Genomic DNA, 25,282 nt, shown 5'->3' with positions numbered 1-25,282 from the left:
AGCTACTGCAGTAGCAGATACTACATTTCACTGGGTGTAGTGCTGAGATGCTGTGTAGTCGTTAAATAGTGTAGCAGCCAAAATCATATAGGATTTGATTTCAATCCTTCATTTTCCCATTTCCTCTATTCCATTGTCAGTGTATTGGGCTATTATTGCAAGGTTTTGGGTTAAGGCTACTCCAGTGATGCATTTGTCCATAGCAGGAGTGTTAGCATAACTAACAGTCAGAGTGGAGACATTTCTTTGAGTGCCAGATGGAGCCACAGTTTTTCTATGTGTACATTTATTTTGTTAGAGAACAGCATTTTTATTTTGATGGAGTGATTATACATCACAATAAATAGAAATAACACCAACCCTTTGCTTAATTTAAAATATTTATTTCAGAGAAGAACATAATTCACAGAATAATCTGCATTAAAGTGCTGATCTGAAACCAGTCTTTCAGCTTTTTGGAAATCTCAACAGAGATACAATTAATCATCTGCCCTAATGCTCTGTGAAGTACATACATGTGTTTAAAATCATGGATTTTTCAATCACATTAAGTGGGTTTTGTTTTGTTTTATTTTATTGATACTGCATGTGAAGAATTTAAGAATTAAAAAAATACAGATAAGGAGCATTTCCAGATTGCTGTCCCTGAGCTTCAATGGATTACTGTACTTGTAATAGTTAGTGCCATGCTTTTAAGATGAAACTCTTACATCCTTATGTAATCAAGTTAAATCAGTCAGGGATCAGAGGAAGACAGGAGAAATGGCGTTTTCATCATCATCGAAGAGTGATCCCTGCAGTCTGCCACCTCTGTAGAACTGGCGGATGTTCCGTTTGGCAGGCGCAGACACATACCACATGACCACACCTGTTGGGTTCACTGACACCACGAAGCTAGTGGAGTCTTTCAGCGTCATGGTCTTCTCCGTGAAGGCATCATAGATCTGAGAGTGAGAGTATACGAGAAAAAGTGATTTTCCTGCTGAATACATCCTCACTGTGTTAACAAAATGTAAAATAAAACTGGTAAAATGTATTTGTATGGATCCAGCGGACCACAACCGTAGAATAAGTGCACATCATCACAATCAGACAAATATCACCCATAAACAAAGTGCTAACATTGAAGTTGCTGTAACAACAGTTTTACAGTTCAGATCAGACATAAAGTTTTAATGGCAGGAGTGGTTACAGTGGTGGAAGTTGAGAATACCATGTTCTTGGTCTTATCTACATTAAAAAAGAAGTTGGTAAAATAATTGATAATTGTAAATCATCAAATGCAGACTGTGGCAAACCATGTGGCATATCAATTGTATTCTCTGCATAAAATGTTAATTATGTATAATGTAAATAGAAGTGGACCAAGATAAATCCCCTGTGGCACCCCATTAGAGACGGTAAGAGGGCTTGACTTCTGTGGCTGTAGTAAGTTTCAAGTGTAGCATTATTATTATTATGTACTTTTCTTTTTATCAACCATAGCATTATATTGTATATAGTAGTGGTCTGATGAGTGGGTACCACAGACAAAGAAGAAAATAGATATAGGACATAGATAGATAAAATGTTCAGGTGTATTCTAATCTAGAAAGTAAAAAAGTGATGGTGCTGAAATTATCAACAAATGGAATGCCAAGGGCCAGATGTTCAATTAGCAAAAACAAACCTGGTAGCTGCCTGTGGTGTAGTTGAGTTTGCTGAGGGAAGTCTGGTATCGGTAGGGCATGTCATTACGACGACTGAAGAAGACCAATGCACTGGCATTTTTTGACAGTGGGCGCCAGTACACATCAATGCCACTCTTCTCCTGGCAGACAAAAATGAAAGAGAAATTGTTAACAATGACACCAAGGATGAGAAGTTATTTATATGTAAAAGGTCTGAGCAGCTAATATCAGTTTGTTTCCCCATTCTGATCACTTGCAAGAAGCTGAAAGGACCCAGCAAAAGAGTGTCACCTTTAAAATGCGCCTTCCTTGGATGCCCATGGGATCCTGATTGATGCCGATTGCAATTTTGTTCTGCAAGATGCTGCGGGCCCCACTGTTGATGGTGCACAAGTCATTGGACATAAAAAGAGGAGCAGCCATAATCGCCCAAATAGCCATCTGAGACCGAGACTGTTCCATGCTGAGGCCAAAGTTACCAGCAATCAACTGTGGAAGTCAAAATTACACAATCAATAGAGGATAAAACAAGTGTTCATACCTGTAGCTTTTTAACTCATAGTACTGGTTCTTCCTGACCTAATTAACAGACTGAATAGAAAATAGTAAACAGTAAATATGTTATATATTAAACAGTTGAACAAACCATATCAGGGTCGTTCCACTTTCCAGGTCCAGCTGCAGATACCAGGACATCTTGGTTTTCAAAGAACCAGTTAATAATGTTCAGCACACTGTCCCAGGAATCCTGGATGTCACCATAGTTACGCCACAGGTTGCAGATCTCACCCAACTGTGTGTAGTTTACCTAAAAACAAAATTCAGTTTCACAAAAAAGTGAATCAATGATATTTGGATTTAAATTATTACAACAAATTCCTCAAAACAGTCTACTTCCACTGGGGATATTTTCAATGACCTGAATTATGTTAGACTTTGAGATGATTATACCTTAGGTGGTAGGCCTCCCTGGTAGGCAGGCCAACTGCAGGAGTAGCCAATGGGACGTCCAGTGGCATTTAAAGCCTTTGACATTAGAGGGTAACCTGTCCAAGAGAGGAACAACAGTCAAATCAAGTCAGCTTCATCTCATTAAATACGATGTAAAGGTCCCTTCTTCGTCTCTTACCCTGCTCTTGCTCTGTGGCGTTAGAATAACAACCATCAAATTTAAACATATCCACCTCCCAGTCGGCAAAGGTCTGAGCGTCTAACTCTATCTTGTCCAGTGTTGTCCCCGGGTAGCCCCCGCAGGTGTGTGTGCCCATGTCCCCGTAGATGCCCAGCTTGAGACCCCTGTCATGCATGTAGCGTGCCAGTTTATGGATGCCTCCTGGGAATCTGAAGGAGTGCAAAAAAGGGCAGTTGGAACGATATACCAATTACACAGCGTACAGTCTCAGGCACTCCTTTTTTAATATAGTAAAGAAAATATTTACTTTATAGATCCAAATTGGGAAATTGTTTTGTCAAGGCAGCATGTAAACAATGCATTGCACATTAATCAAATATTAAGATAAACTGTGAAATAAACACAAAAAGCAATTATTTACATATTTACAGTACAAAATAAAAAAACAGTAAATATATACATAAGTACAGAGTAGCTCTATAGAATACGAAATACAAACATACAAAATATTCAAACTAAAGTATACACATATACAAATTTAGTATACACATTGAAGTTAGTATACACAATTGAAGTAAGTACACAAAAAAAGTACATCAAACAAAAATAAAATCTTACTAAAAACATAGTGTTATGCCTGAACCAATACGGTATAGCATATTTTCCACTCAAATAGTGAATCTCTAAATTGGCAAAGCCTACAGTTGTTCATTTTAAGCTTATAAGTACTATATCATTGTTTTTTGTGCTTTAATATGTTTGTTTTTTAACCTCCACATTTCATCAATGTCTTCTTTGTACATATGCTGGTGCTGCATATAATAACTTATATACCCCGCAGAGTTGTGAAACTACTGACTACAAATGAACAACATTTTCAGTCACATGATTGCATTACTGTCACATTGTAATCACCTTGTTGTACTGTTTTATTGACTTACAAGCCATAAGTTACAGATTAATATTTGCACTGAGGAAACAGCTCCTGTGTGTGTGTGTGTGTGTGTGTGTGTGTGTGTGTGTGTGTGTGTGTGTGTGTGTGTGTGTGTGTGTGTGTGTGTGTGTGTGTGTGTGTGTGTGTGTGTGTGTGTGTGTGTGTGTGTGTGCACACTGCACCGTTACCTTTTGGGGTCAGCCTGTAGCCGTCCATTGTCGTCTCTCTTCATGGAGGACCAGCAGTCATCTATGTTCACATACACGTAGCCCAGTTCCCTCCAGCCGTCCTCAGACAGTCGGTCTGCCATTTCCATGAACAGATTCTCACTGGAGGGAAGACAGAACAGCTCATTACGTGTGAGGTAGAGTAAACACATCTTAAAAGCAAATGTAAAATAATAATATCATAAAACTTGTTCTCCTGTAGTTTGTGAAGTTATTTTTGTACAAATAAGTGGTTTGGCTAATGAATTGCACTCATTCTTACAAAAAAAAGGTTCTCAAGCTTAAAGGTGGGGTAGGTAATTTTGGAGAAACCAGCTCGAGTGCATTAGAATTTGAAAATACACAACCGGAAAAAATCTGCCACTTCCTTACAGAGCCCCTCCTCCAACACACACGAATGCGCACATGACCAATGAGGGCATGAGACAAGTTTGTGCACAGATGGAAGGCTGACAGGCAGTTAGGCCATCCAGTTATTTTAGCCGGGCCGGATTGGTCGTGCTTTTTACAGCGCTACGGCATCCACAGATGACATTTTCTATGTATTTATTGTCAAAGCATTTAATATATTCATTGCCATCGGGATGTTAAGAGCATTCCATGGAATATAACAAAAAGTGTTTGTGAAATAAATTACATACCCCACCTTTAAGAATAAACACATTTTGACATTTAAAATAATATAAATTCTAGGAAAATGGAAATGTTTGAAAGCAAATGTATTTTTCCACTAAACTGTTTTGGTTTCCCGGAGCCCCACATCAAAACTTAAATATGATGGTTGTAGTAAAATAACACAGACAGGAAACCATTCTTCTGATTGTTCAGCAGCAATGTCTGCCAACATGCTACATTTTAAAATAAGTTATCATATACAGAAGAAGTATATAAGTGCCGGTTCAGGGTGGCTTATCGGAATGGACGGAATTTCGATAATGCAAAAGTTGGTGACAAGGTGAAATAACCCCTGCTTTTAAAAGGAAAGCTCTAGTGAAATCACAGTGTGCTATATTAATATTATGTAGGCTTGCCTGATGCAGTTCTTGGGGTCGTGGTCACAGTCGATGTCACAGCGGTATCGTTCCCATGCCAGCCAGCCCATGGGAGGGACCCTCATCACTCCATTGTCGAGGGCGAAGGTGGCCACAGAGAGCGAAGACACAAATAAAAGCTCCGCTAAATGCATAACTGCAGAGGAAAAGGGATAGGTTGAATCAGATGTTAGTTTGATGGATGACATCACAGTTAAATGTGTTCTGAATGCCTCGTGAAAGGTTTTGCTGCCTGCGTATTCATGTCCTGCAGCAAAACAATTGTGTTGTTGTTGAAGCATTTCCTTTAAAGCTAAGCCAAAATAATACTGTCGTAAGGTTTTTATCTTCTGTAAGACAAATTACAAACATCTCTCACACACGCCCTGAGTCTCACATGACTCAGAAGGTGTGCTATTGAAGCTTCAACAACCTGTCAGGTGACTTCTCCTACCGTCCAGTCATATCATCTAAATCAGTGGTTCTCAACTGGTGGGTCGCGGGCCCGTTTCGAGTGGGTCGCAGATTTAAATATAATTAAATAAGTATGTGAACATAACCAATAACCTACCATAGCCAATAACAAATACATGTAACGTATTTTAGCATATTTTTTTATCTCTCCAGTTTAAAACGATATGTCTGGTTTACTGTCCTATAATTATAAAGGAGTGCCTTGGAAATATGTGTTTACATAAATTGTGATCAAAACGTTTGAGACCCACTGAGATAACTTAGACTAAAGTGAACTATCTAACACTCAGAGTCCTTTACCTCACTGAGCTGTAGTTATCAGCCTCTCAGTCTGACTGGAGAGGACTCTCCCTCCACATCATTGTAGAAACATCTTCTTCTTCCGTTAGAGCAGCTAGCACCAGATGCTAATAACAACAGCGCCCTCCCTTTCTCCCACGCTCACTCGCACTTTGGCTGTGAGCTGCGGGTGCCAGATAAGCCAACATCCCCTATCTTCATCACTTACAGCGCCCATCGTACAGGGCAAATAAAAAGTGTAACCGGAATGAAAAAGGTGTTACATTTACTTAATTATGAATGTTGTTACATCAAGGCCGAAAATTAGGATGAGCACCAACGGTCAAAACATTTTTTTTTTCTCCCAGAGCTGTCAGCGCAGCGCCTCCACAGATCTGGCGCCCTAGGCGGACATCTATAACGCCAGTGCGACGGGCCGGCCCTGGTCTCAGGTTACGCTGTAGGAAGTGTAGGTACAACGCTATATTTCCCGCCCCGCCGCAGTCATACAGTAGGCTACGGAGAGCGGCGAGAAACATTTCCTCAGGCATCGAAAAGCGGAACCGAAATTCACATGTCTAAATGATGCCTTTGGAATCGAAATGTTGTACCCAACCCTACACAAGAGCTTAAATCAAACAAGCGACCTTGTATTTGAAAGATTAACTCACATAGCAACAGTCGCACCTGGTATAAAGTGGTGTGGCTGTGGTGTGGCTGAGTACTTTAAAGGGGACTTGAATGTGAAATAAGAACAAGAAAATAAAAGTCTAAATGCATGAAAAAGCAGCAGAATATTTGAACTGAAAACTTTAGAACTAAAAGCATACGTCACCAATAATGTTTAAAATATGTGGAACATGTTGAAGTCAGTATGAAGTCTCCATCAGATGGAAAAGAATAGTCTGAGACAGTCTGTTAAACTCCAGTGACCACGTCATTAGTCTGCTGCTCTAATTATGTCAATTGGAGTTATGACAGCATCGTGTTCCATGACACAGGTGTTTATATTTGAGCTAACGACGTGTCCAGAGATCAAAGGTTTCCATGGTGATCAGTGAGAGGAGAGCACTTTCATTGTTCTGAATGAGAGATAAACCTGTTACATGTGAACGTTTTGTTGAAGAACCGTAACAGATATCGGTGACATTTCAAAGCGTGAAGCATGTCAAGGAACTTGAGCATCTGAAGTGTACTTTTTGTGTACTTTCGGGTTAATAATGTGGGCTTTTTGGCAGATTAACTAAAGGTGTGCGGCTGCTATGGTGGGGAAAGGTGAGGCTGAACTTGCAATGGGTTTTAATGGAGACATGTTGAAAGTTGTTGTCACTTCATGCCCTCAAGAGGCATTTTGTTTAATTATTTTGCTTATTTTTTTTATCTTTCCAGCTACGAAATGTTTTCCTACGTTTGTCATGAAAAATGATGTCTCAGGAATGTAGGGTTTGGGAATTATGGCAGGTTTAAAAGAAAATATGAAGGCAAAATGAAATCTGTCCTCCACTCTAGCTGTGACATCACGCACTCTAAAATCTGAAATAGGACTCTTTACCAAGGTCTGAACAATGTTTAATATCTCTAAAAGTAAGAATCAGATTTAAAAGTTGTGTTACACGAATAATGGCAGAAAGATGTGTAATATTTTAAAGTTGGAATGAGGTTTCTGAGTGAAAGTATGAAGGAGCAGTTAGCAGTTGAAGAAGGAGCAGTTAGCAGTTGAAGTTGCATGAAGATTGTTGAAGTCTGAAGAGTTTCTCCATTGACTTCCATGATAACAAATGTGATGTATTATGGGATGTATCTCTGGAATTATGAAAGTTGTGAAGGATAAAAGTAATAGCCATCTATTCCCGACCGAGCTGAACGTTTTGAATTTTGAACTGAGTTTTTGTGATGTTCAATGTGGGAGAAGTGGCGCAAAATAACCCGGCGGAATAATAAAGAATTTCGTGCGTAGCATAACAAATAGTTGGAATGCTGTGTCAGCATTCCCACTAAATGAACACATAATGAAATATGACCCCCGGTTTGATGATTGACAGGTCACAGAACAATGGGAGCTATCTACCCTTACCCACAATTTAAAGTAATTCACACAAACTATCTCCTCTTTGCTCTTCTCTCTGTGAGGAGCAGCAAGTTCAGCTGTCAGAACAAAGTGAAAAACAAACAATGGCATCAAATATTATTAATAGGTCGGGTAGTATAGATTTATTTATTTTATTCTCAGAGTGTACCAGAATGCGTAGTTTATATGTTAGTATTTCTAAAAATCTCCTGGGGGACAATCCCCCCCAGACCCCCCTTCTAGGCTTTGATTCCATCATCTCATTAAACCTTATTTAAAAGCATTTTTTTGTTCTGTGAAGGGATATATGCACTGTACTTCACTTTAATTAATATTGTATGCTGAAAAGCATATATATTACAGCACCATTTTTTATTGAATAGATTTGAGTGGTTTAAATTTCGGGTCGCGATTTATTGACAAAGGAAAAAGAGGGTCCCGAGGCCTGAGGCCTGTACGACGAAGCCGGTTCAACATAACCTGGATATGTTTGAGTTAGACGGTTGGCCTAATCCAAAACATACGCGCTCTCGCTAAGTGGTCCTACGACGCGGGTTATCAAGTGGATCGCTCAAGCCAGCCGTGTCCTATCTAGTTAGGTGCGCGTTCACATAAAAGGGGTGGTATTTGGAGCGATCGACCAATCACAAACATGGACAAGCCGCGTACTGACAGCGCAGCGCGTCATACTTCCTGAGTGAAAAGTCAACAATAATATTAGACAAATATGAAGACGTTAAACTTTAAACATCCATGACTTAAACACTTTATCCAGGATAAAAGCCACATAGTTGCACCTGCAAGGTGAATACAGCTGGTAAAAGAAAAAGTGTTTGCGTTCATTAACAGTTTTATGATATCACTGCTGCCTAGCAGCAGTGACTAGCTAAGACACTAGTGGATCTGACTTTAATTACATTTGACTCGAGTGTTTTGTCAACTTAATATGTTGCTTAAAATAATACTTCTGCATACAGTATGTGACACTGAGTGTCACACGGCCAGATACGGCTCAAGAAGCTGACTCAGATAAGGAAATATATGATACATTATGATGTGATATCATGTGATGTGAAGCATTCGGATCCAAGCAGACGGAAGGAATGAGGTATTTGCGGTCTACAATGACAGAGAAGAGACTGTCAAGTTTGGCTGTACTAAGCATTGAATCAAAACGCACTAAAGCTGTTGATCTTAATCAGTTTGTGAGGCGTTTTGCTGAACAACATGGTAATCGTGGAACTACCATTCAGCTGTAATAGGCATGCCAACTTGATGCTCTGCTCTGGATGACTCGATGAGCATAAAAAACTGTTAAGATGATGACCTTGTATGCAGTACTCAAGTTGTAAAAAAAAATTAGGGGGGATGGTGGATTTTATCATATGGGGACATAATTTGTGCTGATAACCCGCCGAGGATGGGAGACCTACCAGCATAAAGATAATTATTATACTCCTAAAACAACATGCATGTTATGGATGTTCAGATACTCCTTCCATTGCTCTTGACCAAGTCACCTCATTAGAGTAGAATAACATTTAGGGTCAAATGCAGAGGACAATTAGGGCAAAATATTTGTTTCACTTTAATTTAAAGGGGGGGAGGGAATACAAAAATGTGGTTGTGAAGTTAAAACTTCTTTGCAGCAATGTTGAGCCAATCATGAAATGAGTGAAACTGGATTCGCCTGTCAATACACTGATATTTATTGAGAGCCTCAGCGGCCGGAGAGTTCACAGCATATCACAGTTCTCCTGTAAGATACCAGCAAACTCTGAACATTAAAAGCGCCAAGCACCCATCTATACAAAGAGAAGAGGAGGGCCCTAAAACACGCGGGTTTTCCTTTAATGCATGCCAGATGTCGAGACATAGACTCGTTGCATTGTAAACCCACATGAGCCAAGCTTCTCCCCCACAAGACATCAGATGACCTCTTGACCTGTGTCTTCCTGAGAAGCTATGGATCACATTACAGGCAGGAATACACTTTAACCATTAAACAGATTCCCGAGGACAAATCACTAAACTCTATATACTTTAACAAGACCAAAATATTCCTTTACAGTGGTTATAATGAAGTATATGGTACAAATCTTGTAGGTTAACAGTCCCTCATTTATTATTCAGATGGATCAACTGATTATACTAATAATAAAGTCAAAATAGTTTTTAGAATATTGAATTATAGTGTATTTTTTCAAAAAAAGCAGTTACTGGTATACGATCAAAACTGGTATCTAAAGGGTTACATTTGTATCGTAATTAATTAAATCATTATGTAAATTCTTCATGACATTTTTTAGGAACAGGGCATTAAGTGCAAATTGAAATGGTTTACGAAATATGAAAATATATTAAAAGATTATACAGATAATACAAAATAGGACCAATGTTGTCAATGGCTGCCTACGCCACTCTCCCCCATCTCATAGAAGTTTCCAAAGATTTTCATAATCATGCTTTTTGGTCTCAATTTTTCTGGCTCTTGCTTTCGGATTGTTAGCTAAGCAATGGCTTTGAACCCAAGTCTTGACATATACCTCTGGTCTGAACTTGTTCAGTGGAGGGCCAACACACTTGATGAAAAGCAAGGCTGACATGCTTTTTACCTCCAGGGAGCTTCTAGTTGTGGTTAAAATGTTCATCTGACTAAACCCACGTTCACACTCAGCTGTGGAGATGTGTTCACTGCTTGAAGGAGGGGTTTCAGCTCTTCTGGTGCTGGTGGTATAATTTCATCAACAGTTTTGAGTCTGACCAGCTAGCTAACACTAGAGAAAAACGTAGCTAAACTCCAAACTAAGTTGTTATTGCTGCTTATGTCCATAGATTCCACCTTTGGTGACTAAAGTAATGAGTAATGACTAAGATTACTGACTCTTGACTTACCTGAAATGTTATTTTTAGTATTTTTAAATATGAAGTCCCTCAGATCGCGTTGTCCTCCTGGAGGCTTGGCCATTGTGATGACTAGTGATGTGTCTGTCGCGAACGAGCCGGCTCAAAGAGCCGGCTCTTTTAAGTGAACGACGGGAGCCGGCTCTCGCCCGCGAACGAGCCGTTTTTTCTTTTCTTTTTTGCGGAGGGATCTAGATCGGCATGAAGGCACATGATGCAATGTGCACATTATCCCGCTTATTACACATGGCCACATTCTCAACAAAGTAACGACATGACTCCCAATATTAATTTAAATGCTTTTAAGGATTTAGAAAATGATTTTATTGATTTAAAAAAATAGTTGTATGTATTGATTTAAATTGACATGCATCCGCTAAGAAAAGTAGTCCGTTGTTACTGTTTGAACTAACGTAGCAACGGCAGGAACTGCTTCAATAGTGTTTTTGAGGAGCTTTTTGATTACAGATTTGAAAACATCGTTGCTTGCTTTAAAAGTAGCACAATTCATGATGTCAAACCTTGGAAAGTATCTAGATATCCCTGCCCTAATGCCAAAGGAACTGCACACTGAATATGTGTCGCCGTTTGATGACCGCTGCGTAAAAAGGAGGGTTTCTGCCCCGTTACTTCTCTTCTTACTTCTATAAGAATAAAACACGGAGGACGGAGATCTCTTTTTCTCCCTCTCTTCTGACAGCCCAGCAGCTGATCTCAGAGCACGCTCCCCTCTCCTGCAGGGGGGCGTGGTCAGCTGCAGCTCACAGAATCAGCCCCCTGCAAAAACAGCGCTGGAAAGAGCAAATAGCGAAATGAGGCATGGCTAAAATGCAGGATCTTTTTGGTATTTTGAAAAAAAAAACGATATTTATATAAGCTACTTTATATAGGTCGATACAGTAGCCCCTTTTTTAAAATAGTTTTTATAGGTGTTGCTATCTGTTTTGTGTGGCGTGGTTCTACAAGCAAGTCAATGCATTCATTGGGTGGTATCAGAGAGTTACACGGGTCTGTAAATGCAATGAAAACAATTTGCCACGGCAAATCATTTATATTAAACATGTAATTTTTACTTTTGAATACTTCAGTACAAAGGATGTATTGAATAATTTAAGTGCTATATGTGTACACATATAAATTATTAGTCAAAACAGGGCTACATTTGATTTAATTAAAAGGTATAATATGTGGTAAACTGAAGAGCCGTTTGGGAGCCGAAAGAGCCGGCTCTTCTTGGTGAGCCGAGCCAAATGATCCGGCTCACCAAGAAGAGCCGGAATTCCCATCACTAGTGATGACCGTTACCTGCGCTTCTGGCATCGATCAAACAGGCGCATCACGGCGCTCTGGCGCCCTCTAGGGCACTCGCATAGTATAGCGTCAGTTACTTGGTAAAAATGTCATTGCGTGTGTGCGTGCTCCCTCGCTCACAGTATTTTACTCAAAATGCGCACAATTAATGTTGAAATAGCAATAATACCAGTGCCACGTTCATTGATAAAATGACATAAGGGATGGAAAGGGGGGATGGCAGTTTTAGAAGGGGGATGATTTTGACCGTTTTTATTTCAGGGGGGATGCCATCCCCCCTCATCCCCCCTCAACTCGAGTACCGCTAGTATGTGTGTATATATTTTTTTTTCTTTGTGGGGGTCTGCCCCCAAAAAACAGTTTTAAGTCCTGAGAAAGTCAAATAACAGTGTGTAAAACTACACTGCCCAGCCAAAAAAAAAGTAACCACTTTGATTTAACTAGGCCAGTAGGTAAGGAATTTCCACTGGATAATTTATATGTTTTAGCTGAATACACGTGTTTTAACCCTAACTGATGCAGTTAGTCACTTCTTTAATGTTTGTTATTTCTGTTGTAAAGTCAAGGTTGCAACTGTTTGCAATAAAGTTGTGGGGCGCTGAACTGTTCCTTTGAATCTTTTGAATTTTGATACATGATAGTAATTACTTGTCTTTCAAATTTGAAGGAGGGTGAGCAAGCATCTTGAGGAACATTCATCATTAACTCCTCCAAAAAATATAGTTTATTCAATAATAAATGAATATGTGAATCATAACAGTGATTGACAGCTGATAGGAATAATATGATTGTTAATAGTATCATATTCATACAGACAAATATCGATGAGACAATTAATTAATGTACTTATTGCAGCATTCTGCATAGATTTGGTACCCCTGCTGGTCTAAGAGTGAAACAAACTCATTCAGTTATTGTTCAGTTAAAATTCATTAAATTAAGTCTGCCACCTTATATATTTATAGGCTTTACTGATGTGCCACAACAATGTCACCTAATGTTATTGAGTTAAAATATTAATATAGTGGCTTTGCAAGTTAACATTGATATGACTGCGATTAAATCAGCATATATTTCTACCAGGGGATGCCACCCCTCAAAATCTCCTGCCACCCCATGAACATTTGTCTAGATCCGCCCCTGTGTGATATGAATGATAATGAGACATATCGACGTCTGAACTCACAGTGCCGCGGACAGTACGTAATGTTACTTTGATCCGGTTACTTATGTTGTGGCAGATATGTAATAGTCAGATAGCTCTGAAGATGGGAGGTGATATTCTATTAATTTTCACGTTCACACAGTCGGTGATTTTTGCGGGTGTTCCGGATTAACTAGTTTCCCGATCAACTGGGGCACAGAGGTGAGGGGCGTGGCCTTTGACTGAAATACACATTTCGATCGCTTCTTCTGTCGTTTACATACATCTTTTGATATATTTGGCTCGGTAGGAAGACTTTGATGCACATTCAGTACCAGTGTGTGAGGTTGTGGTTACGAGGGCGATATCCGGACGCGAACAGCGAGGACTACAAAAAGAAAAACTAGTTGACTGGGGATGTCTGTTCAAAACATTGCGAGCTCCAATATATCATTTAAACCAGCTATTTATGGAGCTAATTTCCTGCCATAACTCCACAAACAAACTAAACAGGTTTTACAAATGCCTCATGATTCACTAATAAACCCAATGTGGTTTGCAAATACAAAACACCATCTACAAACTAATGCATTTAGTTTTGCATATCAAACAAACACATAACATTGTTCTTATAAATCATGTTTCAGAGACAAATTCAGCATAGGTTTTACAAGTACACGACTTTTTTTTACAAGTACAAAACTTTTTCTTCTCATGGCGGAATATTACTGCCAAAAGTCACGTGACTCACTCACGTGACTTTTGGCAGTAATATTCCGCCGTGGCTGGCTCATACACACTCACACATGCTCACTCACACATGCTCCACAGCAGCAGGGGGCGCTACTGAGTCCATTGGGAAGGCGGGAGGTTGAGCAGAGCATGGAACAGCCCTTGCCAGTCTGATGACAGCAGTGTTTCTAGCGATCCAGCGATCTGGGTCAGTGTTATTGTGATAATATTATAAACAAGGTGAATTTAGCGATCACAACGAAAACAGCCAAGACACATATTGAGCCCAGAAAATGAATGTTATTAGGGCTGTAAATATAATAAGCCTTTGTCTAAAACAGGCCCGGCTTCAGGATGAAATGACTGAGTGGGCTGTTAAAAAATCCGAGGGGGCGATTTCTTTTCACAACGAAAAATACTGGCATATAATGAATTGACACACCAAGTTGTTTTCCTTCTCACTGCTCTACAATCTCTTTGCTTCTTTATTTGTTTTCCAGATTGACCCCTCTCATTCTGTTATTTTCCTCTGATCTTTAATAATAGCCATGAGAAAAATCAAATCAATGTTCCAGAATCGCTGTGTGGTTTAAATCTCCTTATTTACAATGTTGTCCATTTTAGACAAAGGCTTATTATATTTACAGCCCTAATAACATTAATTTTCTGGGCTCAATATGTGTCTTGGCTGCTTTCGTTGTGATCGCTAAATTCACCTTGTTCAAACACTGACCCAGATCGCTGGATCGCTAGAAACACGCTGTCATCAGGCTGGCAAGGGCTGTTCCATATGGAGGACGGAACATGACTTAAGTATAAATAAATAAATGTATGAAGAAATACAGGAATAAATAAATAAATAAATACGTAAATTAATAAATAAATACAGGAATAAATAAATACAGGAATAAATAAATGACGAAATAAATACAGAAATAAATAAATGTTGAAATGAATACACAAATAAATAAATAAAAGAATAAATGCATACATAAATGCATAAATAAATATGGAAATAAATACATCAATGTATAAATAAATAAATAAAAGTCGAAAATAAAACAGAACACACGTTATTATATATCTTTCATTTATTTCTACATTTACGCAACATACATTTATTTATTTATGTATTTATGTGTCCGTATGCTAATGAGGTGGGCGGTCCTAACCTCAGTCTGAAGCAGGATTGGTTACAGGAGTGTGTGATCATTTCTGGCAGAGGGCTCTACTACTAACGCCTGGATAACCGCGCTGATTCGAATGCAGGAGCTTTACTGTTTAGCCCTTATCTTTATACATCCATGGTTTATCCACAGTTGTAAGGTTTATTTATGGATATTGATTTAAGAGCCATTGGAGATCATTTACGATCATTAGCGGACCATTTAGAGAACGGAGAACCAAAAGATTATGTCCAGTTTCGTGTGGAACGATGTATAGAGGACTTGGCTCAGCTCGACATGATGTGACTTGCCACAAATCTATTGCTTCTGCCTGGCTCCAACAATTGGCGAATCCTGCTTCAGACTGAGGTTAGGACCGCCCACCTCATTAGCATACGGACACATAAATACATAAATAAATAAATGTATGTCGCGTAAATGTAGAAATAAATGAAAGATATATAATAATAACGTGTGTTCTGTTTTATTTTCGACATTTATTTATTTATACATTGATGTATTTATTTCCATATTTATTTATGCATTTATTCTTTTATTTATTTATTTGTGTATTCATTTCAACATTTATTTATTTCTGTATTTATTTCGTCATTTATTTATTCCTGTATTTATTTATTTATTTACGTATTTATTTATTTATTCCTGTATTTATGTACGTAATTTATTTATTCCTGTATTTCTTCATACATTTATTTATTTATACTTAAGTCATGTTCCGTCCTCCATAGTTCCATGCTCTGCTCAACCTCCCGCCTTCCCAATGGACTCAGTAGCGCCCCCTGCTGCCGTGGAGCATGTGCCGATAGATAGATAGATAGATAGATAGATATGTGCCGGTGTTCCGGATTAACTTGTTTCCCGATCAACTTGTTTCCCAATCAACTCGTTTCCGTGGGGTGCGTGGCTTTCGACTGAAATACACATTTCGATCGCTTTCTTCTGTCGTTTACATACATCTTTTGGTATATTTGGCTTCTTAGGAACACGTTGATGCACATCCAGTACCAGTGTGTGAGGTTGTGATTACGATGGCGATATCCGGACACGAACAGCGAGGACTACAACAAGACAAACGAGTTGCTCGAATAAATCATTTAAACCAGCTATTGTTTCCAGACTTATTACGGAATATCGTTGTTAATGTCCAAGTCCATCTGTGTATACCTTCAGACAGCCTCCAAGTGAAGCACACAGTGTTTACTCACAGTTTGAAAGCAGCGTGGAGAAGATCTGCAAAAAACACCTTCAGGATGCTCATCCTTGCTGAACACAGTTGCTGCAGGGTCAGGTTCAGTTGGTGGGCGTAGCAGTGAACAAACTGAGCGTTTGGGTACGTCTCCTTCATCACCGTCTGTACCCCGCGCACGTTACCGCTCATGACGGCCGCCCCGTCATAGGTCTGAGCGATTAGCTTTTCTTTCAGCTTCAGGGGTTCCAGAACAGCCTTGATGCTGTTAGAGACCAACACCAGTTTTGTCCTTTACTTCCACAAACTCCAAAAAAACGCTCTGTAACTGTGAGGTCAGGCATAATGTATCGCAGCACAATCACCATTTGCGATTTACAGGAGACATCGGTTGTCTCGTCGGCCTGAACGGCAACAAATGATGTGTTGTCCACTTGCTTGGCTATTTCCTCCCTGTACACATCATACATGCAGTCCAAGAGTTCATTCTGTATGGTGCTTGATGTCCCTTTGAAAACAAGCTGAGCTTCGTAGTGCCGTTGAAGCCTGGAATCGCCCTCACACATTGTCTCGAAAATTGACCTGAATATCCCTGGATTCAGAGAGTCCGCCGACTCGTTGTGGCCCCGCAGTGCTGTCTCACATTTCCCACACAGTTTAATACAGGTGATAATCCGACCAAGCACGTACCTGTTTTCTTCCACCTTCCTATTATGAGAATCAATGCCGCGTCTGTAGGCGCTGTCAATCTGAGCTGCAACATTCACCCTTCCAAGTAATCCCAATTTTACGGCATTTTCCAAATGACTGTTGCTGCTCTCATGCTTCATTGTCCTCTCCGAAAGATGCTTTAAGTCCTTGTAACCTGTCCTCGACCAAGTACCTTGATCTTCACCAAAAAGCAGGCAAGGAAAGCAAAAGAGGGAATTCTTCTGGATGCTCGCCGTTAGCCATTTCTTTTTAGCAAACCACTCAGCGTTAAACCCACGTTTAACTTTGCCCGCAGTCTGGACCATTTGGAAATCCGGTGGATGGTGGGCACCGAGGCGCTTTACCTCCAGTTTCTCTCCGAGACTAAGTGTCTCAAATGTGTGCTCCAGTAAATGGTCAACTTCATTCATTTTCTTTCAGTTTTTTACTTCTTTTAATCGCTGGTGATGTTAGCTATATGCTGCTCTCTCGTCTCCTCTTCAAACTACACGTGACGTTTCGCAGCACTGCCCACGTGAGTACTTACAGCCAATCAATTCTGAATTATGTGAGATGACGTATGGTGGGGATGGGAGCACTATGCCCCTACGGTCATTATTTTTTTGCCACACACGTTAAATAGAAAAATACTCTGAGCATGCGCAGTGTAGTTTTTACAATCACCGTTCACTTAGACTGTGAGAGGGAGGGGCAGGATCGGGTTTTGTCCCACATGGCTCTAAACAGCTCAAAACGGCACTCTAGACACTAATTAGAAGAACACAGACTAAAACAGAAATGTACAGACGAATCAGATTATTAAACATGACCTTAAAATATATTTTATATGTTTTTTTATTTATTTTTTAGTATTTTTTTGTAATCATTATTTGTAATACTTTCTTCTGACACTAGGTGGGGCTGTGCCCCACCTGCCCTAATGACCCGCCGCCACTGGTTGTGTCACATTATGCCTCCCCGTCATGAAATGCCACATTATGCCTCCCCGTCATGAAATGACACGTTTACACCTCTAAATGACACGTTAACACCATAGGTTTACACCTTAAAACGATGTTTAAAACGAAAAGTAAACGTTCAGGGTTTTTATTAATGGTAATTTTCAGACTGTGAGTTGTTTAGTGGTAGCTCATAGTCTTGATTCTTCTGGTTTAACTTTTCGCTCCGTATTTGAGGTGTCGAAATTCGTTCGTCACTTCCTTTTCAGTTTTTTTTTTTAAATGTTTGTTTTTTATCATTATTGTTACGTCCTGTCTGTATAAACGTGCTTTAAAATGTATTTAATTTAATTTTACCTAGTTGTCATCTAATAATCAAAATATGTTTACAAATGTTACATAGTCTTTGTCAGCATATATGCTATGCGTACAAAATAAAAGTGTGACATTCATGAAACTTGCTCCATTTATTGGTACCAGTCCTAGAACCATACCCTGAAAAATGCTTGAGGGTGGGATTCATAGAAACCTCTTTTTTTTGGGGGGGGGGGGCATTTTATGACAGGCCTAGCCATCACAATATGCCCCCCCTTGCTATCTTACAAAATAAAAGTGTCACATTCATGAAACTTGCTCCATTTATTGGTACCAGTCCTAGAACCATACCCTGAAAAATTCTTGAGGGTGGGATTCATAGAAACCTCTTTTGGTGGGGGGGGCATTATATGACAGGCCTGGCCATCACAATATGCCCCCCCCCCCCCTTATCTTACAAAATAAAAGTGTGACATTCATGAAACTTGCTCCATTTATTGGTACCAGTCCTAGAACCATACCCTGAAAAATGCTTGACGGTGGGATTCATAGAAACCTCTTTTGGTGGGGGGGCATTTTATGACAGGCCTGGCCATCACAATATGCCCCCCCCCCTTGCCATCTTACAACATAAAAGTGTCACATTCATGAAACTTGCTCCATTTATTGGTACCAGTCCTAGAACCATACCCTGAAAAATGCTTGAGGGTGGGATTCATAGAAACCTCTTTTGGGGTGGGGTGCATTTTATGACAGGCCAAACAATAGTTGCATTGGTTGAAATGACAGTGGACAGTTAATGATGGTTCCTTCGGGGCATTATGTGCATCCAGGGCACAAGTACGGTTGATCAACTGGAGGCCTTTGTACACATTGGTGGTGGTACCACTGCTGACAAATGTCACAGCAAATCTGAGAAAACAATAAATACTTGTTATGTAAGGTATGCATTATGGGATTTTGTTATGATAATAGAATATCTCTAATGTATTTCCCACTAACATTCTAACCATTCCTTCAATAATCGAAATCTTTCAAAAACATAAATGTTGTGTTATGAGAAAGAAATACATTTTCAACAAAAATGTATGGAAAAACAAGCAAAACATTAATCCTTTATCAGTTAATGCTAAAGATGCCAAATATAGTAGCAATTACCAACGCAAATGTTATGTTGATAAAGTCTGGAAACATATTTCTGCTAATTTTCTTTATTTGTAATGTGCAATAGGAAATTACCCAATGTTCTTCATCCTGCTCCTCCATCCCGCAGTAAAAGCAAAGCCTGCTTAGATCATCTGTTGAGACAAAACGTAATCAATATCTTCAGATAAACCACATTGCAGATTTGGGGTCAAGGTGACCCATTCCAATTTTTGACTAAAAGGTCAATTATATAAGGACACATTTGTTGTGGTCTTTTATTATTTTGTGTGAAGAAAAGGCAAAACACACACAAACACATAGATTTTCTAAATGATTCAATCTGAGCACAGAAGAGCCATCTGCTCCTTCTTTCACTCTCTCCTTACCCTCTGTAGAATGGGAACCTGCACAATGTCATTACAAAACATCCAAAAACTTATTTCGCACTGTACGCATCAATTTAAGTTTGGTTCTCATGGTTATTTTGTTGTTCATCACATGTATTAGCTTTACAGCTTTGATTATAATAAGTTCAAGGTAAAAATTAACTGAGGATATCAGTTAAAAGTAATACACACCAATGAGCACATTGAAAGGAGGAAGATGGGGAAATCTCACATCTTAAATAAACCGCAGAATTGAAAGGGTGTGTTAGAGTGTGATGTGTGTAGCCTATATGAAATTGCAGTTGAAGATGCCTGCCTGCGATGCTTCATATGTTATCTGTTTGGAGTTGAGATACACAATATACTGTATGTAGTGACTATTTACCCTAATCTATACTTAAGCCACTGTGTTGCTTTTAAAACCCTGATAATTTCCCTGGTCAATATTAACCCAACAGTACCAATGGTCCAAGCAGTGATACAATACAACAATTTGCATGGCACATTATTCATATACTAGGTTATTGATGCATACTTATGAGATACAATTAATAAAAGTAACTACATGAAGTCATTGACAATGTTGAGAAAAGGTAACAAACCAGATTCTCTGAGGAGAGAAGTAGCAATGTCCAGCCTCAGCTCGTGCACTGCCTTCTGTGAGGTTTCAAACTGAAGAGAACCTTGATTAGTATATGGACTGCATGGTCTATGATTTTACCCTCAAATGGAATACAGACAAATGACCCAACAGATTTAAAGAATGACATGTTGTATGTGTAGTTTGACACAATTCAATACATCTTTGATCAAGATGTATAAAAGCAAGTCAAGATATTCAGTCTAATTGCTACTGAATTTGAGTTTGAGAGTAATGTTTGGCTAAATGCATTTCACACTCACTTTTAAGGCCAGGACACCACAGGATGTGCTGTCTTGTTGGCGATTATGGGGGAGGGTGCTGCATGTCCATCTTGACACCTTGCAGCCTTTCATCCTCATAAAGGCTCTACAGTGTAGATAGTACATGTGTCAAGATGCAGCACATCATTGTCAAAATACTCATAAAACACCGGAACTAGTACACTGTATCAAATGTACCTTGTAGACTGCAGGCACACCTTCGTTTTGCCTTTCCCTTCTCCAAGTGGATCCAAGAAGAGGGTTTTCTTCTCATGGGGGTACATTACCTTTTATTATTCACATGGAAACACAACATGCATTAGGCAGGAACCATACATTACGCAGGTACGATGTAGGGTATTGTTTAGATTTGATCAATAATAAGTGACAGCATGTATGTGTGGCCCGGTTATCTTGCAAATCACTAATTATATATGGTGTATACAGCACTATAGATACAGATTGGAGCTTAAAATATGCTCCTATTCTCACCACCAACATCCAGTGATGGTTCTCGTTCACAATTCCCACGATGACTGTGCCATTGGATCAACCTGAGAGTAGTTGCAAAAGTATTACATTCCTGTTGAAAAATGCACATTTGCAACATTTACAAAAGCAAAGTCATTCCAATCATGTACATACCCGGATTCTTCCAAATTTGTGTTTCCAGATGGCGGTCATAGCGTAGCTGTCAATAACAGCTGCTTGACCGTCATTGCGCTGGTTGATTTTTCTGGGTATGGTTCTAGGACTGGTACCAATAAATGGAGCAAGTTTCATGAATGTCACACTTTTATTTTGTAAGATAGCAAGGGGGGGCATATTGTGATGGCTAGGCCTGTCATAAAATGCCCCCCCCCCCCAAAAAAAAGAGGTTTCTATGAATCCCACCCTCAAGCATTTTTCAGGGTATGGTTCTAGGACTGGTACCAATAAATGGAGCAAGTTTCATGAATGTCACACTTTTATTTTGTAAGATAAGGGGGGGGGGGCATATTGTGATGGCCAGGCCTGTCATATAATGCCCCCCCCCACCAAAAGAGGTTTCTATGAATCCCACCCTCAAGAATTTTTCAGGGTATGGTTCTAGGACTGGTACCAATAAATGGAGCAAGTTTCATGAATGTGACACTTTTATTTTGTAAGATAGCAAGGGGGGGCATATTGTGATGGTCAGGCCGGTCATATAATGCCCCCCCCCCCCCACCAAAAGATGTTTCTATGAATCCCACCCTCAAGAATTTTTCAGGGTATGGTTCTAGGGCTGGTACCAATAAATGGAGCAAGTTTCATGAATGTGACACTTTTATTTTGTAAGATAGCAAGGGGGGGCATGTTGTGATGGCTAGGCCTGTCATACAATTCCCCCCCCCCAAAAAAAAAAGAGGTTTCTATGAATCCCACCCTCAAGCATTTTTCAGGGTATGGTTCTAGGACTGGTACCAATAAATGGAGCAAGTTTCATGAATGTGACACTTTTATTTTGTAAGATAGCAAGGGGGGGCATATTGTGATGGTCAGGCCTGTCATATAATGCCCCCCCCCACCAAAAGAGGTTTCTATGAATCCCACCCTCAAGAATTTTTCAGGGTATGGTTCTAGGACTGGTACCAATAAATGGAGCAAGTTTCATGAATGTCACACTTTTATTTGGTACGCATAGCATATATGCTGACAAAGACTATGTAACATTTGTAAACATATTTTGATTATTAGATGACAACTAGGTAAAATTAAACAATACATTTTAAAGCACGTTTATACAGACAGGACGTAACAATAATGATAAAAAAAAAACATTTAAAAAAACAAAAAGGAAGTGACGAACGAATTTCGACACCTCAAATACGGAGCGAAAAGTTAAACCAGAAGAATCAAGACTATGAGCTACCACTAAACAACTCACAGTATGAAAATTACCATTAATAAAAACCCTGAACGTTTACTTTTCGTTTTAAACATCGTTTTAAGGTGTAAACCTATGGTGTTAACGTGTCATTTAGAGGTGTAAACGTGTCATTTAAGAAATGCGCGTTCCCGTGACAAGGGGGGCATTTCATGACGGGGAGGCATAATGTGACACAACACCGGCCCCTGGGGAATATTACTGCCAAAAGTCACGTGAGTGAGTCACGTGACTTTAGGCAGTAATATTCCGCCGTGAGAAGAAAAAGTTTTGTAGTTGTAAACAAAAGTTGTGTACTTGTAAAACCTATGCTGAAGTTGTCTCTGAGACCAGATTTATTAGATAAATGTTATGTGTTTGATAGATACGTTTTTTTTCTTTGCAAAACTAAATGCATTAGTTTGTAGATGGTGTTTTGTATTTGCAAACCACATTGTGTTTGTTAGTGAATCATGAGGCATTTGTAAAAACCTGTTTAGTTTGTGGAGTTATGGCAGGAAATTAGCTCCATAGCTATTGTTGCCAGACTTATTACTGAATATCGTTCTTAATGTGATACCAAGTCCATCTGAGACCTGTGCACACCTTCAGATCCTCCAAGTGAAGCGTACGTTGTTTACTCACAGTTTGAAAGCAGCGTGGAGAAGTCTTCAGCTGTGGTAAACTGCAACCTAACCTGCTCCGGAGCTAGCCGTTCAGCATAAGTTACCACGGAGATCTAGCCCGCTAAAAAGAGAACCAGCGTCGTAGGACCGGAAACCCCGAGTTTTCCCTGAAGTTAGCTCGCTAAGCGAAAATCCGGCTTCGTAGAGTTGAGTGGTTCTCCACTCTGACCAGTAGAGAACCACTGATTTAAATTATAACACTACTTATCCAAATAACATACATTTCTTACAACATGGCAGGTAAAACACATATGAAAAACGTGTTTACCATAAACTATCATCTTATATTGTTGTAAAGTGTGGGCTTACATGTCCATATCTGTCACTAAACTGTAGTTTGTATGTAACACAGAGCATCCAATACTTGTCAAAACAAATGAGCCGTGTAGGGTATACAAATACAGTGTATACAAATACAATGTTTACTTATGAAAAGACAAACCTACTTACTTAAATGTAGTGACCTGCTCTCAGTAAAGGAAGAAAGACGAAGGAGGATGAGTCTCCTCAACTTCGAATCTCAGCTTTTATCTTCTTCTTCTCTTTGTCCTTCCTCTACGTTTTCTGCAGTGTTCGCTAAAGCTTATATTCCGTCTACTCACTCAGACCTTTAAACAAAACCCGTGATAAACACACTCTGTTGGCGTGTAAAGAAATCAAGTGAGACACTCCAATGGAACATAAACGAGAGCCACGTGACCTGGTGGTTGAATCAGCTGACAGCGGAATTGGAGGGGCCGCGTTCGCGTTCTCTTTATACACCCATGCCCATGGGCCGCGTCCCATTTTATATTTGTATTTCACCTGGTGTCTACTAAATATACATTTACGTCTGTTATGTGGTCTTAATAAAAGACATTTTGGTACCACTTTTTGTAAAGACACTATTAATAAAGGGATTATAAAAAAATATGATTTTATTAATGATTACTAAAGCTTTATTGTTCTATTAAAACCAATAAGGAAGACATTATAAACTTTTTTTAACAGTAATTTACCCCATTGTATTTTTGGGATTTGCATTCAAATGCCTATTTAGGGGAACAAATATACTCTTAGTCTGAATTTGATAACTCTTACAAGATTAACTGAAACTGTGTTATATAATTGTCATTTTAAAAAAAAAACTGTCTGCGATGCAAAAATGAGTTGCTGACAGGGCAGTATGTATTTTTACCATGATTTGTACATGTTTATGTGATCAGTATGCATCCTACCAACTAGGATTGTTCAGCGTTACAGGGCTTTTTTGCCGTTTTTTGGGTCAAGGGCCCTCCGTTTAAACAAGCATTTGTAGAGTGCTAACTTTGCACGTAATCACCAATGAGAGTCATATTTTATATGCTTTGATAAAAAGAGAGTATAAAATCCAAAATGTGCTTGAGCTCACGTCAGGTAAACTTGTAATCTTAGTTGTCGATTGTTGTCCTTGCACAAAGGTGTGCAGACTGATACCTTCCAGACAGAGGGTGAATACATGTATTTTCAGGCAGACGGTATCTGAAAAAAAAAGGTCAACATGAGCCGTGTACAAATACAGTGTTTACTTGTGAAAAGACAAACCTACTTACTTAAATGTAGTGATGTAGTGCCTGTTGACCGGCTCTAGTAGAAACCAAAAATTCAAGTATGTACCTGACTACCTGTATGCTGTATAAACACAATATCGCCTTTAAGTGAGAGAGTATTATCAGCCGAATGTATCAAAAGTATCACAAGTAAAAGTTTGTTCTGCAGTAAAATGTCATATTGTTTTATGGCACATGCTTATAAATGCTGGTTCATCAATGTGTTACTGGCATTTTACTGTAGTAAATTATTTCTATATTTGCTTTCCCATTTGATTAGAGAGGAATTCCAACATAGCAGACTCCAGCAGGAGGTGCACTGAGACTGGAAAAAACGAGTATTTTTAACCATTACAAATGGTTTAACACTTTTTATAACATCCCCTGACTTCCCTCTTTATCTCTTGACTACATTTTTTTTTTTTTTAAACAGAAATCATGCATTGCAACATGTTTCCTGGT

At 39.2% G+C, this 25,282-nt stretch overlaps 2 protein-coding genes across 4 annotated transcripts; both read right to left on the bottom strand.

The window, feature by feature from the left end:
* Positions 1-367: 367 nt before the first annotated feature.
* LOC117538563 (alpha-N-acetylgalactosaminidase-like) lies at positions 368-23,965 on the bottom strand. 3 transcript variants are annotated; one of them, XM_034204398.1, is made up of 9 exons: positions 23,703-23,965; positions 4,995-5,151; positions 3,925-4,065; positions 2,800-3,011; positions 2,622-2,716; positions 2,317-2,478; positions 1,962-2,159; positions 1,670-1,810; positions 744-944 (listed from the first exon to the last, which is right to left on the bottom strand). In XM_034204398.1, exons 2-9 carry the CDS (start codon positions 5,147-5,149, stop codon positions 744-746), a joined length of 1,305 nt encoding a protein of 434 aa, XP_034060289.1. In that variant the 5' UTR covers positions 5,150-5,151; positions 23,703-23,965. The 3 variants fall into 3 exon arrangements, with proteins under 3 accessions (XP_034060288.1, XP_034060289.1, XP_034060290.1); XM_034204399.1 differs by lacking the exon at positions 23,703-23,965 and adding an exon at positions 23,212-23,241; XM_034204397.1 differs by lacking the exon at positions 23,703-23,965 and having other exon boundaries at positions 368-944; positions 4,995-5,149.
* LOC117538564 (PHD finger protein Alfin1-like) lies at positions 18,882-21,149 on the bottom strand. Its single transcript, XM_034204400.1, has 5 exons — positions 20,877-21,149; positions 20,679-20,784; positions 20,378-20,447; positions 19,483-19,541; positions 18,882-19,155 (listed from the first exon to the last, which is right to left on the bottom strand). Exons 1-5 carry the CDS (start codon positions 20,960-20,962, stop codon positions 19,063-19,065), a joined length of 414 nt encoding a protein of 137 aa, XP_034060291.1. The 5' UTR covers positions 20,963-21,149; the 3' UTR covers positions 18,882-19,062.
* Positions 23,966-25,282: the final 1,317 nt, after the last annotated feature.

The sequence above is a fragment of the Gymnodraco acuticeps genome, unplaced genomic scaffold (assembly GCF_902827175.1).
Source record: "Gymnodraco acuticeps unplaced genomic scaffold, fGymAcu1.1, whole genome shotgun sequence".
Lineage (NCBI taxonomy): Eukaryota > Metazoa > Chordata > Actinopteri > Perciformes > Bathydraconidae > Gymnodraco > Gymnodraco acuticeps.
The sequence above is the reverse complement of the archived record's forward strand: the minus strand, read 5'-3'. Positions and strand labels throughout refer to the sequence as shown.